The following is an 18,732-nucleotide window of genomic DNA, read 5'->3' as shown; positions in this document are numbered from 1 at the left end:
ATTTTATCCAAATGTTGAAGTTTTCTATCCAGATGGTAAACAGGAATCATTTAGGATGACCAAACTCACAAAGAGACATCTCTCGTAACCAAGAAAGCAACTACTGGTTGTGTGTAGTCCTAACCAACAGTTTTCTATCACTGGGAATACTCAAAAGGAAACCTAATAAACGAAAACAACATTAAAAACCTAGTAGATAAATATGGTACAGCAGTATCGAAGCACCAGATGGCTGTACAATCTTTAATATCCCTACAAAAACCCTGACATTCTAACCAAAATTTTTGTGATTTGTTACAGGATTGAATTTGAACCTCATTCCCAAAGACTTTGCCATAATTATATTTACTAGCATAACTAATATAAGAATATATAATCTGCCACATGAGAATATTTAAAATACAGATTTTAATTTTATTATTTAAGTCAATGGGAGTAATAGAATAATACATTATTCCAGGTATTGGGGATACAGTAATGAATAATAATAATCCGCTACATCAGAATATTTAAAATACAGATATTAATTTTATTATTTAACTCAATGGGAGTAATAGGTTGAATATAATGAATCATATCTTACAGTTAATTTCAAGGACTATATCATAAATTGAAGAGTAACAATTCTTTTTTACTTTTTTGGTATAGCAACAAAGTCAGCAACTTTTTAGATTGTTACAAGTATATTATACTTAACTCATTTTTGGAAATTGGAACTGCAGATATTGACTTGATCAAGTTTTCTGGTGGAAGATCCAACACTCTGGAAAGCTAAAAATCAAAAAGAACAAAACAGTGTAAGATTGTTGACGTATTTGTTCCATTCAATGGAATATCACTTAAAAGAATAAACTATTAATACACTTAACACGAATGAGCTTCAAATGCATTATAAGTGAAGGAAGCCAGATTCATAAAGGTATCTAGTGTATGATTCAATTATTGGACCTCTGGAAAACCCAAAATTCTAAAGATGAAGAATAAATCTGTGGTTGCCAGGGGTTGAGAGGAAGATTTGACCATAAATTAGCAAATGGAACTATCCAGAAAAAGAATGAATTTTATCTAAGTAAATTTAAAAAAAAATTACAGTAAGAGAGAAGACAAACCACTGAGAAATTACCCACAGATAATTCATTTTTTTTTCATTAAAAAAATTGGTAATTCCAAGTTCTCTAAGGGGAGGAAAAAAAAAAAATATTGGCCAGGCACGGTGGCTCGTGCCTGCAATTCCAGCACTTTGGAAGGCTGAGGTGGGTGGATCACAAAGTCCAGAGATTGAGACCATCCTGGCCAACATGATGAAACCCCGTCTCTACTAAAAATACAAAAATTAGCCAGGCATGGTGGTGCATGTCTGTAGTCCCAGCTACCTGGAAGGCTGAGGTAGGAGAATCGCTTGAACCTAAGAGGCAGAGGTTGCAGTGAGCCAAGATTGCCCCACTGCACTCCAGCCTGGCAACAGAGTGAGACTCTGTCTCGAAAACAAAACAAAACAAAAACAAACAACAACAAAAGCAAAACAAAATATTCAGTGGCTACTTAATGTCCCAGGCATTATTCCAGGTATTAGCATACAGCAGTGAACAAAACAAAAAAAACACCTCACGGCATTTAAAAATAAACAAGTAAATAATAAGGAAAATCTGATCCCCAGCCCTATGGAAGGCTTACTCATTAGAATAGTAGGGGTAGGTATGTTTATGTACATATATTTTGTAGCACATACAGTTTCTCGCTATGTTGCCCAGGCCAGTCTCCAACTCCTGGCTTGATGTGATCCTCCCACATCAACTCACCAAAGTGCTGGGATTACAGGTGTGAGGAACTGTGCTTTGCTGTATTTATATTTTTTAAAAGCTCCTTGCATTATTGTCAATACACAGCCAGAGCTGTGAACTACTGCCCTAAATGGACACTCAAAGTTAGGTAGAAGAGACATTCCCATGCACTGAATGATTTATTTATTTATTTTGAGATGGACTCTCACTCTGTCACCCAGGCTGGAGTACAGTGGGGTGATCTTGGCTCACTGTAACCTTCGCCTCCTGGGTTTAAGTGATTCTCCTGCCTTAGCCTCCTGAGTAGCTAGGATTACAGGCGCCTGCCACCACACTCGGCTAATTTTTGTATTTTTAGTAGAGATGGGGTTTCACCATGTTGGCCAGGCTAGTCTCAAACTCCTGACCTCAGGTGATCTGCCTGGCTCGACCTCCCAAAGTGCTGGAATTACAGGTGTGAGATACCACACTCAGCCGGATTTTTAAAAAATCTGTATAGAGACAGTCTTGCTATGTTGACCAAGCTAGCCTCTAACTCCTGGCCTCAAGCAAACGTCCCGACCCCACTTCCCAAAGTGCTGGGATTACAAGAGTGAGCCACCACACCAGTCCTATGTGACAAGCATGTCTTAACTGCCTTAATTTTACCTTGCAACAATCCCATGACTTTCCTACTATTTCTGTCCTCATTTTATGAATAATGAAACTGAAGTAAAGGGAATTTACTTAACTTGCCTAAGTGGAAAGAAAAGCTAGGATGTGAATACAGGCTATCTAAAACCAAAACCTGTACTCAACCCCTATGCCATATTGATATGGTTTGGTTGTATTTCCTTCCAAAATCTCATTTTGAATTATAGCTCCCATAATCCCCATGTATCACGGGAGGGATCAGATGGAGATAACTGAATTATGAGGGTGGTATCCCCAATCCTGTTCTCCTGACAGTGAGTTAGTTCTCATGAGATGTGATGCGTTTAAAAGAGGCTTTCCACTACCCTTCGCTCGGTACTTCTTGCTGCTGCCACGTGAAGAACGACCTGTCTGCTTCCCCTTCTGCAGTGATTGTAACTCTCCTGAGGCCCCTCAAGCCATATTGAACTGTGAGTCAATTAAACCTCTTTCCTTTATAAATTACCTAGTGTCAGTATGTCTTTATTAGTGGCATGAGAATAGACTAATACACATATGTATTATCCTTTCAGTGAGAAATGCATAAAAACAAAGTATTGAAATAACAGCACAGCCAGCATGAATTTAAAACTGTCTTCAACTTTTTCCCCACTTTTCCAAACCCCATGTAGCCTCTGCAAAGAATTATGTGACTGTAGAGTTGTGAAAATGAAAAGGGAGTGATGGGGAAAACAGAAAAAGAAAGAAGAGTTTAAGAAAAATCACTTTAAGGGTGTTTGTGACTGTTGAGGACAGGAATAAAATTAAAAACACTGTTTCTTGATTAATAACAACATTTACTCTCCTGTTGCCAATAGAAGTTATTTGTTGAATTTCACAAACATATTAACTTCAAAAACTTGCCCAAACGTGCAGACCTGGAGCCATCACTTTCTTTAAGAGGCTTGTACATTTCCACTTTGGCTTGGTATAGGTTGATTTTCTAACGTTTTCTCTCAGGGTACAATATTTTTTATTTTCTAGACTTTAGGAAGTAAATTACTGTATTTCTTACTAAAATGTCATTTCTTTAGGATACATTTATAGAAGTAAACATTTCCAAAGCATTTATAGGACAAAGGCTGAAATAGTTCATGTTTATAGTACAAAATGTTTTTAGAATAGAGACATCAGAAATAAAGGTTCTATTATAATTTCCCAGGGAAAAAAAAAAAAAAAGGATCTAACTTCCAGTTCTACTTTTATTAGTTAAGAGACCTTGGGAAAGTAATCTCACATGAATGAGCTATAGTTTTCATAGCTGAAATATGGAGATAATAAATCTGTTAAATAATCAACTAGGGCTCTTATGATGACTAATATGTCATATAGTAAACATGTAATAAATATTTCCTTTTCCTTTTAAAAAATTTTAGTTTTGGACAAATCTCCTGAACTTACCCATAATCACTAAGATTTTCCTCTATCTTATACATAGCAATTCAGCTGAAAAAAAGCTTAGCAATTAAGTCAGTTTCGAAGCATTTCAGCTGACAAATAGGTTGTGAACTTGGGAAGCAATACAATACCTACATTGAAATAAACAATACGAAATTCTCATTTAGAGAATTCTTTTGGCTAAACGAAAAGCTAATTAATCATTTCTTCTTTTTTTTGTTTTTTTCAGAGATAGGGTCTCACTCTGTTACCCGGGCTGGAGTGCTGCCTTGACCACAGCTCATTGTAGCCTCAACTTCCTGATCTCAAGCGATCCTCCCACCTCAACTTCCTGAGTATCTGGGACTACAAGGAATTGTGCCACCATGCCTGGCCTCATGTATTATTTTATTACATTTCATTTGCTACAGAAAAGCCCTGTGGGGGACTTAAGCACATAAAACAAAATGGAGGTATAAAATTATGCCAGAAAACCTAAGCTCAAGGTACTTACACTTCTTGGCAATCAAGGTACAAATGGAATCTATCTACACAGCATGTTTTACCCCTAGTAATATAGGGTAAAACATATATATACATATATATATATTTTTTTTTTTTCCAGCAAATAGCAGGAATGAACTTTTCCTGAAAATAATTCTAAGACTAGCTTATCTTACTCATATGTAGATAAAAATAACAAGATAATAGTTTCAATAATTTCACAGAAGATACATCTAATAAGTCTGTTCTTGCACTGCTGTAAAGACATAACAGACTGGGTAATTTATGAAGACAAGAGGTTTATTTGGCTCATGGTTCTGCAGGCTATACAGGAAGCATGGCTAGGGAGGCCTCAGGAAACTCAATCATGGCAGAAAGCGAAGGGAAAGAGGCACATCTTACAGGGCAAGAGCAGGAGAAAAAAAGCGAAGTGGGAGATGCTACACACTTTTAAACAACCTGATCTTGTGAGAACTCTATTGCCAAGGCAGCACTAGGGGAATGGTGCTAAACCATTAGAAACCATCTCCATGATCCAATCACCTCTCACCAGGCCCCAACTCCAACACTGGGAATTGCAGTTCAACATGAGATTAAGGTGGGGTCATGAAGCCCAAACATATCAGTATAAAAACAGTCTTACATAATGTAAATTTTAAAACAAAAAAAGGCATTGAAGTAAATGTGGAGTTATTGTTTAATGGGTACAGAGTTTTAGTTATGCAAGATGAAAAGTGTTCTGCAGATAGATGGTGGTGAAGGTTGTACAATTTAAATGTACTTAATACCACTGAACCATATACTTAAAAATGGCTAAGATGGCAAATTTTACATTATGTTTATTTTTACACACACACACACACACACACACACACACACACACACACACGCCTCCAAGAAAAAAACCCCAAACAAGCAAACAAACAAAAAAAAACCAGGAAGACTCTGGGATGAAGTAGTGAAATGAAAGCTTCTTCACATAATCTCCCATCTTCAACCAACATCAAGAAGAAAAAGAAAGAAAGTAAACAGACAGGTAGGTTCTCCAGCAGCAAATACACAAGGCAGGAAGAGCTAAGTCATAAACTTCAAAGGTGATAGTCAAGTAAAAATACAATAGCTTCTGGAGGAGAATGGAACAGCCTGTTTGGCAAGACTCCTAACTCGGTCCTTATGTATCAGAAGTCATAGAGATGAATCAACAATTCTCATTAACACCCCAAATCTGGAGAGAAACAAACTGAATAAATTCCACAATTTTTTCTCTCTTGCAACTGAGAGATGCTGCCCAAGCTGTGGGAAACAATGAGACAGAAATAAATTCTAGCACCTTCCAGAAGAAGTAAAAATTCTAGGGTAGCACACCAATGGCTTTTCCAATGAAAACACAATACATGCTCCAACTGCAGAAAGCAAACCTTGATATGGTGTTGTGTGAGTGGTAAGAATAAGAGTAGTGGTCTTTATAGGAAGACAGAAAAGTATCGGGGCTAGTTAGCAAACATATACCATATCAGAGTTGAGGAATAATATGTACAGGTCACCATGACCTACTGGAGAGAGAGACAAAACAGGAATGGAAAGGGGGCAGAGTTTATATTTTTGCAACAACAAAGGTAAGGTAAGTCAAGAACAAATGTGACACTAAGAGTGAAGAAATCATCCACACAACGTGCAAACAAATAGAAAGCTGGGGCAGAGCTGTCAAGCATGAGTAAGAAGAAAAAGAACAGGCATCACCAGCAGGTACTCAAACTGAAATAAACAAAAATAAGGAGAGACAGAGAAGGGAGGAAGGCCCAGACCAAAAGATAGACAGCAGGAAAAAATGTGGCATTCAACAGATCAAAGAACTCTGCCCAGGAGAAAAATGTAACCCAATGAATACGAAAAACATTGTTCACAAATGCTTCAGGATTTGGAACTTACTGAGAATGTGAGTAGAATATACAAGAAGTAAAAAAGACAAGACGAGAAAACAAAAGTGAATTTTAAAAGGAGTCTAAAAATTGATGACCAAACTTTTTACCATAAAACTAATAATTTAGAAATATGAGTACAGTCATAATTGAAAAAAAAAGTATGACATAGAACTAAAATAATCAGAGTACACAAAAATTAATGTAATCAGAAAAATAAACAGAATTGAAGACAAGATAATCCAACCTCAGGAAAATCAGTGTCCTTAAAATACAAACTCAAAGAAGACTGGCAAATAAAAACAAGCAGACAGGAAGGAAAGGTAGACTGCTTCCCGAGAAACCAATACATAAGGATAGAGAGACAAAATTCAAAGCCACAAACTTCAAAGAGGTCTCCAAGACACGACACTACAGATTTTGAAGCAGAATGAGGCAGCCTTATTTAGCAGGGCTCCTAACGTAGTATCACTTATCAGAAGTCACAGAGATGAATCAACAGAACCCTACGAAATGGAAAGTACACACACACACACACATACACCCACACCCATGCCTTGGCTTCCCCAAAAGCAGGGCTGAGAAAAAGACTTGTGAGCAAGCAGTCTATTTGGGAGATGGTTCCTGGGGGCAGAAATGATGAGAGAGAAGGAAGGAAGAAAAGTTAATACATGATCATGCCATCAAAGTCATTGCTGTAAGCAATGGAGGCTTTTCTCGGTACCTCCTAAAATACAATGTCTATCAGAATTCTCTATCCAGAATAATTTCACCACACTGGAGCTACATATGTGCTGGGACCAGCAAGCTGCAGAGAAGCTGGGGTGCTGTTAGCAACAGGTGAATGGAAGCACATATGGAACTGTTTACTCAAGTGGCAGCTGGAATCAGAGGAATTGTGGTACACTACTACTATGGTACACCGTTCAGCAGTAAAATCAAAGAACTAGACCTCCATGCATCATTATGGATACTTTTTTTTTTTTTTTTTGAGAGAGTTTCGCTCTTGTTACCCAGGCTAGAGTGCAATGGTGTGATCTCTGCTCACTGCAACGTCCACCTCCTGGGTTCAAGCTATTCTTCAGCCTCATCCTCCTGAGTAGCTGGAATTACAGGTACCCACCACCATGTCCAGCTAATTTTTGTATTTTTAGTAGAGATAGGGTTTCACTATGTTGGCCAGGCTGGTCTCGAACTCCTGACCTCAAGTCACCGGCCTTAGCCTCACAAAGTGCTGGGATTACAAGTGTGAGCCACTGTGCCCAGCTGGATATGTCTTTTTAAAAAATTGAGTCAAACCAAAAAATCCAAGCTGCAGCTGCACAAAAATCATTACAGTTTGATACAATTTATAAAAAATTTAATAACTTATAAAATTATACTATTCAGAGATACATTCATGGTAATAAGTGATATTCACAGTTATAATAAATTTCAAGAGAGACATTACCTCTTGTGTGAGGAAAGAGTTTGTCAGAGATAGGTAGTCTCAAGAATTTAAAAGTATTCGTAATATTTTATTTTTCAAACCGGGTGTGGGGCATATAAGTATTAACTACATTCTTTTCTATGATTAACATTTTAATTAAAAAGACAAACTGAATCTACAGATAAAAATAAATTATGTCAAGAAAATATACAGAAAATTCAACACTGAGATGCATGCTGGTTAAGTTACTAAATTTTGAAAATAAAGCATCCAATCAAGAAAACTCCATGAGAAATGAAATAAATGTACTTTACTTCGTAGTCACATTACCTAAATCATAAAGATCATGATCCAGTCAAAGCAGATAATTTGGTGGTGATATTACATAGGAATAGATTCATTCAATAAAGAAGTTGCAAACTAGTATGTTTGTTTCACCTGTTCAGTTGTTTTTTAATTTGAGTTAATTGCCAACACAGGAAGATTGGAAAATTTTAAAATTATATTGGGATTCCCTATGTATTTGCATCTATGGTATTAGGAGAGAAAATCTGAGATAAGAACTAAACAATCAGTGTTATTCCTTTACTTCTTAAAGAAAGATTTTGATTCTTTGTTGTTGTTTGAGACAGGGTCTCACTTTGTTGCCCAGGCTGAAATGCAGTGGGATGATGATAGCTCACTGCAACTTCTAACTCCTGGGCTCAATTGATCCTCCCACCTGAACCTCCTGAGTAGCTGAAACTAGAGGTGTGCACCACTGTGCCTGGCTAATTTTTTGTATTTTTTGTGGAGACAGCATATCTTACCTTGCTGTCCAGGCTGGTCTCAAACTCCTGAGTTCAAGCAAACATCCTGCCCCAGACTCCCAGAGTGCTGGGATTATAGGTATAAGCCACTGCATTCAGCCTTATTTCTAAACATGGTAATTTTCTAAAGCTTATGCCTCCTTTCGATATTTCTAGGATTTTTTCTGAGAAGTCATAATTTCTTAAATACAACCAATTAAGCCATACATCAGGAAAAAGATTGGTGGTAAGCATTTTATCTGGTTCAACATAAAATGAATAGGAGACAAATTGCACAGATATGGTTACTAAACAGACTATAAATGTTATGAAACTTTGAGTGAGAAGGTTACTCAACACGAATTGGTAAAGACAGAAGAAAGTTATACATCTGTGAGAGTGCTAATGTCTTCATCCCTTACGGCAGAAGGTGATGCTATGTAAATTAGAAACATAAAGATCTTTAAAAAAAAAAAAAACAATACAAATTGTAATGTTTTTCACAATTTTCTTATCTGTAAAAACCTCATTTAGGAAATCAGTTTTTTTGAACTGCATTTTGGTTTTTCTTTCACTGAATTCAAACAAAACTACTTTTAACATTTTTATTTAAAACAGCATTTTAGGCCAAGTGTGGTGGCTCACACCTGTAATCCCAATACTTTGGGAGATCAAGGCAGAGGATCACTTGAGGCCAAGAGTTTGAGACCAGCCTCGGGCAACATAGTGAGACCCCCCCCCCATTTCTACTTTAAAATAATAATACGAATATAACAAAAATGATAAAACAGCATTTCAGTAACGAGTACATGAGGTATTCATAATACTATTTTCATTTTCCATTGTAAAACTTAAAACACTCTGAAAATAAAAACTCATTACAACACAGCCTGGATTTTGTAAAAAGTGTATTTACCCAGTTTTCCTTCCTATTTTCCTTCCTTCTTTTTTTCTGCCTGTATATCTACATAGAAATATACCTAAAACTAAAAGTCAGTGTTGGTGATGATTTATGGGGGAGCTTAAAAAATTCTTTGCATTTTTGTATTGCTTAATTCTTTAAAATGAGCAGGCATTATTTTGCAAAAATGAGAACTTTTCCTTTACCAAACCACAACTTTATAAAAGTACGTTTAAGGAATTCCTAGTAAACGTTAAGCAGTAGGGCTCAGACATGCACTGTTTACTAACTTCACACAGTGCTAAACCTAGAGTGGTGAGGGGGAGAGGGGTCTTCAAAGTACCCCACCCTCAGATATTCTAAAATAACATAAATAATGACTAATATTTACTGACACTGAATACATACAACATACCAAACACAATTCTAAGCACTCCATATGTATTAATACCTTGAATCCTGATGACACATCTACATGGTAGCTAAATAATTTTCCAGATTTTCCAGATGAGGCGAAGAAAACTTAAAAATCTATCAGAGGAGAAGCTGGGTCTTCCCATGGCCAACGTTCTTAGTCACTACGCCAGCAGTTCCAACACTTTGCTGTATGTTGGAATCACCACGGGGAATCTTTAGGAAAACGTGCCTGGATCCCACGTGCAAATATTCTGATTTGATTAGTATAAAGTGGGCTCTGGTCTGCAGGATGTAAAAAGTTCCCCAGGTGATTCTAATGTGCAGCGAGACCACTGTACTACACCTTTCTGTCTCTGGGTAGCTGTTGGGTAGTGGTTATCAAGCCTGGATGAACATCTGAATCACCTGATAATTTTCATAACCTCAAGGCCCACTCCCTACCCCAGGCCAAAGGGACTGGGCTTAAGTATTTTTAAATGCTTCTCAGGTGATTCAAGTCTGCAGCTAGTGCTTAAGAACCACAGCTTAGGGAGAGAGCAGTTGCCTCCCATTTTAACAATGCCCACCCAGACTAAGTGAATGTTTTTAATTAGAGGTTTATCTTTCTCTCGTATGGGTGCAGCACCCCCCCAAAAAAAACAGCAATAAAAGAAAAAGACACTGAGAGCCACTAAGCATGGTTTTAAGTTCATCTGCATTCTCATAGGTTCAGAATTATTCTGGAAGTAATATGACTTTCTTCAACTGTCTCAGATTGGATTTAGAGCTTTCTTGGATCAGGATGTGACCAATGGGTTTGTTTAGCTTCAGGGTTGTTTTTTTTTTTCTTTACGCTCCCTTCAAGTAGGGCTGTTTCGCCTGGCATTGTGTTTCACCTAGTACTAGCACAAGTATAAGAAGGTCTACTGATAAATATCTTCTTTAGGCTTCAAACTGCTAAAACCTTTACAGAGAAAAGTATCCTAAAAAAAGATTACACAATGAAAACCAAATAATAAAAGACTATAACAGTAAACCTGAAAAATTTAACAGAGAAAATCCATAAAATGAGGCACAGTCCTTGAATAAACTAAATCATTGAATGAGGAGCAAATCTCAGGCTGAAAGCAAGAAAACACTTCTTGCCGGGTGCACCTGTAATCCCAGTGCTTGGGAGGCTGAGGCGGGTAGATTACCTGAGGCAGGAATTTGCTAGTCAAACTCTGTCTCAAAACAAAACAAAAAAGAAGCACTTTTTTTTTTTTATTTGTTAGGTTATTGTAGAGATGAGGTCTCACTATATTGCCATGTATTGCCCAGGTTGGTCTCAAACTCCTGGACTCAAGCAATCCTTCCATCTCAGCCTCCCAAAGTCTGAAATTAAAGGCATTATCCACTGCACCTGGTCTTTTATTTATTTGTTTGTTTAAGAAGAAGTACTTCTTAAGGGAATATCAAGTGAAAATCCAAGATTCTTGGTGAGGCGCATCTTAAGATTCTTGGTGAGGGGCAGCCAGTTGATGCAGTTATTTTTTTGAGGTAGAAAGGAAAGAAGGGGCAAGTACAGTGGGAACACTTTCCATCCTCCCAGTGGTCATGTGTTCTCATTGTTCAGCTCACACTTATAAGTGACAGTGTGTCAATCTGCCAGATCTGGTTTGAGAACCTAAGATCAGAGATTCTAATATGTAATATAAGAATGGCTAATATATATTGAGTGCTTACAATGTACCAAAGCACAATTCTAAACTTTGGATTTAGGAACCTAGTATCAGAGTGTCTAACATAATAGAATCTTTGGCTCCAGAGCATTCACTAGGAAAGCACATTAATCAACTAGCTTGTCAGCAGTCCTCAACCATTTATTTCTCTGATACATAAGCAAATATGATTCCTACCTTTAGTACTCAAATAACTGAACACAAACTCAAAAAATATTCTCAGTCTGGCTCTAGATAGATACTAAATTCAGCTAGGTGCTACACTTGCCAGGTTCAGGATCAAAATCTGTGATAATTGCATAAAAACCTAATTTTGCTAATGAAAAAGACATCCATATGCTTTAGCAACCAGACATACAGGTGGCAAAATTGACATAATCTTATGAAAATTAGCTCTGCATTATCATCATCATTAACATAAACTATAGGCCATGAGTCTAAAAAGGCAATTACCCCAGTTGTTCCTCACTTCTGATCCTCCAACACTACCAAGTCAGGAAGATGGTTCCTCACTCCAGAGCAAAGGGCAGGCATGCTTACTGCCCATTATAAAAGACTCAAGGTTTCTCTCCTGTAACACAGTACACAGCTTGTGGGGGTGTTATCTAACCCTCTTCACGTTGTGCTACGGGAAGAAGAAATTTGGAAACTGACACACAAAAGATGTTGATACTGTGGCTACTGCTATTGCTATGAAGAGTAAAATCCTTTTCCCTCATTCAGGGGTCTGATGTTTTCTGCCACCATCCATGGAACTGTGGTAGGAACTTAAGAGGATAAAATTACAGACCCTTCCCAACTCCTGACATTAAGCACTCTTATCTCATTAGATCTTATCAATAACCCCGTAAATCGAAGCAAAATACGGCACCGCACAAGTGAGGTATCCCATGAATAGTGGTTATTATACAGTAGTCTTCAACATCCATTATTAATCCTTGTAGCAATCCTGTAAACTTGGAATTAAAACCATCATCTTAAGGCTGATTTGTCGAGTTAGTTATACAAATAGCAAAGCTAGAATTCTAATCCTTCCCACCATTATTAAGTGTTCCATGGTAAGCAGGTCTATACAAATCTACTCTCAAAACACTGAGGATGCTGAGAGGCTAAAGAAAGCAGCTGACAAACCCAGCTTCTCAGAAAGAAACATTTAATATGGATGTATGAACAGAAGTCATATCTCAGGAAGCTGAGAGACAAGATGATGGATCCTTGCACTGTTATCCACCCCAAGACCCAAGGCTTATATACCATAGAAAAGGGGTGACCATGCTTTGACTTGGTTGACTTCAGAAGGAATGTGAAGTCAACCCCTTAGAAAAAATCAAGAATGCTATGTCACAGCCTATAATTTGCTTAAGGGCAGGAATTATAAATGCTGTCCTTAATATAATACAGGAGGCTGTATGATGGTTTTCATTCCAAGTTTACGGGATTGCTACAAGGATTACTAATGATGTTGAAGATCATAGTAATTACTATTTATAGGATACCTCACTGGTACAGTGCTGTATTTTGCTTCACTTTACAGGGCTATTGATAATACTGTTTATCTACTATAAACAGTAGATAAAATAGAAATCTTAGAGGTATTCCTGGAACTGGGGATGATCAAAAGTCAATATGGCAAATTAGCATCCAAGATGGAGTTATTTTAGCCACTATACCACATCATCTCCATAGCTTTAAAATTATGAACTCATTCAGAGAAGCTGCATATTTTCTATGAGATCACAACAGAGATATTCAGGTGTTCGTTCAAATATGTACTAAACACCTGTGTTTCAGGTACTTTGCTGGTACTGAGGAAATAACAGTGAATAGGACATGTTCTGTCTTCATGAAGCTTATAGAGGAAACATACACTAAAACAAGTAAAACAATTACTCTTATTCTTATTATTGTCATCATAGAAACAAACAAGGGACTAAGAGAACTAGAGGATATGCTTTTCAAATTATGGATTGCCAGGTAGAAATAAACTCCATTGAGTCCCAACCACAGTCTTAAAAAATATAGTATAAATAGGACAGAATACAGTATAAATAAGTATTGTATCATGAAACTTTCATCATGCATAAAGAGCGATGGTATAAAATGCATTTCTTTTAGGCCCAAGGAATAATCCATGCAATAGGAATGGAAAGACTTTGCTATGTTAGAAAAACAGAAAATAACCCTATAGCTGGGTTCCTACCAAAAGGATAGAGTGGGGCATGAATAGAAGTTGAAGAAGTTAAGGTTCTGGTAGAGGCTTGTGCAACAAAGAAAGAAAACTGATGCAATTTGATACATATTTTAGAGGTCCTTTTCTTGTTATATGGAGAATGGATTGGAGGGAGGGCAAGAATGGAAACAAACACCCCATCAGAAGGCTGTTGTAAGCAGTCAGTATAGGTGATAATGGGGGCTTGGTATGGAATAGAGAAAGGAGAGGGGAGGCAGCAGCAATGGTGTAGATGGATTCAAGATACAAAGATAAAATCAACAGGACTTGCTGAAGTAAGGCATCCAAATATTGTGATTCCATGTATACATTGTCCTTTCCAGATGTCTGTGTCTATGCACACCCTCCTCTTGCAATACCTGACCTTTCCCCAAGCTCTCACCCTATTTACTTGGCACACTCCTAGCCATACCCCTTTCAAAACTTGAGACCCAGCATCATCTTTCCACAAAACTTTCTCTGACCCTTAGAAGCTTTCTTCTCCAAGTTTCCTTAGCACTTTGCACATTCTTCTAATACACTGATTACGGGCTGCAATGCAATTACCTGTTTACATTGTTTTCCAAGCATGTCTGCAGCCATTTCAGGGCAGAAACTATTTTCTGTTCACTTTTAGCCTTGGGACTGATGACAGTGCTTAGAAAACTGTTGACTCATTAATCAAAGTTTGCTGAATGCATTTGCCATTGCCTGTTACAAATTCCTTCATTCCTAAACTATTATAGCAAAGGGATGCTCATTCACAAAGGTATTAAATACAGGCTGGGTATCCTTGGGACCAGAAGTGTTTCAACTTCTGAATTTTTTCAGATTTTGGAAAATTGGCTTTATACTTACCTGTTGAGCATCCCTAATCTGAAAATCTGTGGGGTTGTTTTTTCTTTTTTTTTTGAGACAGGGTCTTGCTTTGCAACCCAAGCTGCAGTGCAGCAGCACAATCTTGGCTAACTGCAACTTCTACCTCTCAGGTTCAAGTGACCCTCCCACCTCAGCCTCTCACATATCTGGGACTACAGGTGCGTGCTACCACACCAAACTAATTTTCTAAATTTTTGGTAGAGACGGGGTTTCACCATGTTTCCCAGGCTGGTCTTGAACTCCTGGGCTCAAGTGATCCAACTGCCTCAGTCTCCTCAAGTGGTGGAATTACAGCATAAGCCACTATACTCAGCTCCTAATTTAGAAATCTGAAATTCCCCAATGAACATTTCCTTTGAGTCTTATGTCAGCACTCAAAAAGTTTCAAATTTTGGAGCATTTCAGATTCGGGATGCTCAAACTGTACTGAACATTTTTTTCTTGCTCTTTTTTCCACATGTCCCATGTTGAAAATATTCTTATTTATCCTCAAGTTTCAGATCATTCCCCAGTGGCTCCTATTCAGAGAAATGGATATATATCTACATAATTTACACTGCTGTATAAATCCATTAGATTTTGTTCAATGATTGGACTGTGCTTCTTGCTTTCACAAACTAAACAGCATAGTATATAGGAAAGATCTAATTTTAAAGTTAGATTTCTGTTCATAAACCAGCTCTACAATTTATGGATGATGTGGCTTTGGGTAGGTTACTTAATTTCTCTGGATCTCAACTTACTCAATTATATAATAAGGTTAATACTTCTATATCATAGCGTTAGCCATGAGTTTAAATGTGAATGTGTAGTAATTAGCACAAATATACACTTAATATATTAGTTCTTGTTTCTCCAACTTGCCTTTTTTTTTTTTTTTTTTTTTTTTTGAGACAGGGTCTTACTTTGTCTTCCAGGCTGGAGTGCAGGGATGCAATCAAAGCTTGCTAGTTTCAGCCACCTGGGCCAAACGATCCTCCACCTCAGAATCCCAAATAGTTGGGACCACAGGCATGTGCCACTACACATAGCTAAGTTTTGTTTTTTATTTTTTGTAGAGATGAGGGTCTCCCCATGTTGCCCAGGCTGGTCCTGAACATCTCAGCTCAAGGGATCTCCTGCCTCGGCCTCCCAAAGTCATGGGATTACAAGCGTGAGCCACCATGCTTTGCCCAATTTACATTCTTTACCATGCTTTGCCCAATTTACATTCTTTACAAAGAACATAGCCTTTGCAAAACTAGACACAATTTGTTTCTCATCTTGGCACTATCTTGACCTAAGGGCTAAGAATGGAAACCATCTACCCTTAGACACAGCTTAGACAGTAAGGTCCAAAACTACCTGCCCTGATATGGTTTACTATCTACATTACCATGAATTTATTATTTCTTTGTCTTCATAAGTGTAATTTTACTGTTCTAGAAGACTTCTACCCAAATAACTTAATCGTTCATTATAAGAACTTCCAGAGAAATCTATTAGCTTTTCAGGTTTTTTACTTTTATTTTATGTCGAGAGGGTCTCAGCTCTGTCACCCCCGCTGGAGTGCAGTAGCATGATCATAGCTCACTGTAGCCTCAAACTCGTGGGTCCATCTAAGTGATCCTTCAGCCTCAGCCTTTCAAGTAGGTAGGACTACAGAGGTGCACCATCATGCCTGGCTACTTCTTTTTTTTTTTTTTTTGAGTCGGAGTTTTGCTCTAGTTGTCCAGTCTAGAGGACAATGGCGCCATCTTGGCTCACCACAACCTCTGCCTCCCGGGTTCAAGCAATTCTCCTGCCTCAGCCTCCTGAGTAGCTGGGATTACAAGCATGTGCCACCTCACTAAGCTAATTTTGTATTTTTAGTAGAGATGGGGTTTCTCCATGTTGATCAGGCTGGTCTTGAACTCCTGACCTCAGGTGATCTACCCACCTCCACCTCCAAGTGCTGGGATTATAGGCATGAGCCACCATGCCTGGCTTTACCTGGCTACTTAAAAAAAAAAATTGGTTGAGATGGGGTCTCCCTGAGTTGTCCAGGCTAGTCTTGAACTCCTAGACTCAAGCCATCCTCCCACCTCGGCCTCCCAAAGTGATGAGATTATAGACATGAGCCACATGCCAGGCCTGTGAGTTCTTCCAGTAGAAAACCTCAACAGTTTATGCCTTAAGGCTCCTTGCACTCTGCTTTGCTGCTTTGCTTTTCCTATCAGTCTTAAACTGCTGTATCTGATCATTGTCCAATCCTAATCAAGCCATCTTCCTCCAACCCCCTCCTACCCTCTGCCACTGAAAGACCAGCCTTAAGCCATACCCGTCAGTGAAATCTGACCTTGCTTTCCCAGTTTAATACACTACCAAAGCTCTAAGTGGTGTTCTTCCTTATCCCAGTAAGCAATAATTCAGCTGTCTTACCAAAATGCCATGTTGGTGATATTTGGGTAATTATCACTGGACAGGGCAGTACATCTATAAGCATAAAGACAAGGCAGAGGGATTTCTCCACAAATGTCTAGAAATACTGTAAAAAATGAGCAAAGCTGAATTATACATCAGGCAAATTACGTCCACTAACAAGTCCATTAATCAGAAGGAAATGAGTTAGTCAAGACCACAATAGAAAGTTTCCTTGCAAGGGTGGCCAATGAGTCTTAAAAATTCTTTTTGATGAATTCCACATTTATATTGCAATTTGCCCAGCGCGGTGGCTCACACCTGTAATCACGGCTCTTAGGGAGGCAGAGACAGAAGGACAGGTTGAGCCCAGGAGTTTGAGATCTGCCTGGGCAATATGGCAAGACCCCGTTCTCCACAAAAAGTGAAAACAAAACAAACCAAGTATATTGCAATTTTGTAAGCTCTTCCTCACTACAGAGCTAGTCAATTATGACCCTGAACCAAGAAAAACTGAGTCTCAGATATCTCATATATCTTTGGGAGTTACCAAAAATAATTCTAGGATAGGCCAAGTGACTGCAAGAAAAATAAGCAGCTTTAAAATGAGGTCCTTCTGAAGAACAATCCAGACCAACAACAGCTTCACTAAATGTAAAGAACACTAACTTCTATGGAGTCTAATGACTTTCCAGCCAGGAAAAACACACAAAGCTGTGGGATCGGAAGGAGTGAAGGAAGCACCAGGTACCGTTCAAAGTTTACTTTTCACGGAGAGAAACTGGTCCCAACCGACTCTCCAGAGGACTTCAGGAGCCCCAACAGCTCCAGAGAAGGGGGAGGAGGTGGCAGAAACTAATAGGATTCCGTGGGACCCACCCTTCAACTGACTGAGGACTGGCCCGCAGCGGTGAAAGGCCTTTGGGGTCCCTAGCTTCGCAGGGGTTCCCCTGAGGGCTAGGGGATCCATACCTGGCAAGCTATAACCCGGCGAAAGCCGCACGCCATGTCTGCTTCAAGAAAATGCGCAGTAGTCCGCCAGTCCCAGCCTCGCCCCGCCTCCTTATACGCCCCGCCTCCGCGCGCCGGAAACCCGCCTCGGAGGGTAATGCCAGCCAATCAAGAAGCCGCGTGCCTCGCCACTAACCTCTGCCCTGCAGCCGCGAGGGCGCGCGGGAAATCCCGAGTACATCTGGAATCCGCAGAGCCAGTTGAGACCATGGCCACCTCATCTGTGTCTAAGGTATGTAGTGGCCGGCGCTCACTGTGGCTCTTCCGCCGTGTCATTACCCTTTGAAAAAGGAATGAGGCGGAGGTTACTTAGGTAGGCCTACGATCCCTGGCTGGAGGGGAGGGAGGGAGCGGCGTACTGAGCTGAAGCGTCTTTGCTCCAGATCAGTTGAGGCCAACTTTGCTTGGGGAGCGAGGACGCGGATCTGCCTTGCGGTGCGGCTAGCGGGATTTTTAAGTTCTGGTTGGTGGAGGTCGAATGTCCCGATGATGCCCCAGTCTCTCTTTTTTCCCTCTCACAAATGCTGTGCGCCAAGCACTCTGTTAGGTACCGAAATGCAGTGGTAAACAAAACACTCAGTTTCTGCAGTCTAGAAAGTCAGTAAATGATAAACTGACAACCACAAATTGTGTTAGCAAGGAAAAGAGTTCTAGGCAGGCAACAGAAGAGAAGGAAGAACCTAATATAGATTGTCGGTGGTTAGCGGAGGCTTTTTGGAGAATGTGTTGCTTTGGCTGAGACCTGAAAAATGAGTAGAAGTTAGGC

General features: G+C 39.0%; 2 protein-coding genes across 7 annotated transcripts in view; one reads left to right on the top strand and one right to left on the bottom strand.

Annotated features, from left to right (window-relative positions):
• RARS2 (arginyl-tRNA synthetase 2, mitochondrial) overlaps positions 1–18,038 on the bottom strand; it is an 83,135-nt gene extending 65,097 nt beyond the window's left edge. For 2 of the 4 annotated variants that reach the window (XM_032275292.1, XM_032275293.1), the window contains exons 1-2: positions 17,928–18,038; positions 698–771 (exon numbers count right to left, since the gene is read on the bottom strand). In XM_032275292.1, the coding sequence (XP_032131183.1) occupies positions 698–771; positions 17,928–17,963 (110 nt within the window). In that variant the 5' untranslated portion in view covers positions 17,964–18,038. The remainder of the gene's footprint in view (positions 1–697; positions 772–17,927) is intronic. The other 2 variants (XM_032275294.1, XM_032275296.1) reach the window with 1 other exon arrangement.
• The window catches only part of ORC3 (origin recognition complex subunit 3), a 63,503-nt gene continuing 62,797 nt past the window's right edge, over positions 18,027–18,732 (top strand). For all 3 annotated transcript variants that reach the window (XM_032275289.1, XM_032275288.1, XM_032275290.1), the window contains exon 1: positions 18,027–18,198. In XM_032275289.1, coding sequence (XP_032131180.1) covers positions 18,064–18,198 — 135 coding nt within the window. In that variant the 5' untranslated portion in view covers positions 18,027–18,063. The remainder of the gene's footprint in view (positions 18,199–18,732) is intronic.

This window comes from Sapajus apella, unplaced genomic scaffold (genome assembly GCF_009761245.1).
Source record: "Sapajus apella isolate SASKATOON/1434 unplaced genomic scaffold, GSC_monkey_1.0 scaffold6, whole genome shotgun sequence".
NCBI lineage: Eukaryota > Metazoa > Chordata > Mammalia > Primates > Cebidae > Sapajus > Sapajus apella.
The sequence above is the reverse complement of the archived record's forward strand: the minus strand, read 5'-3'. Positions and strand labels throughout refer to the sequence as shown.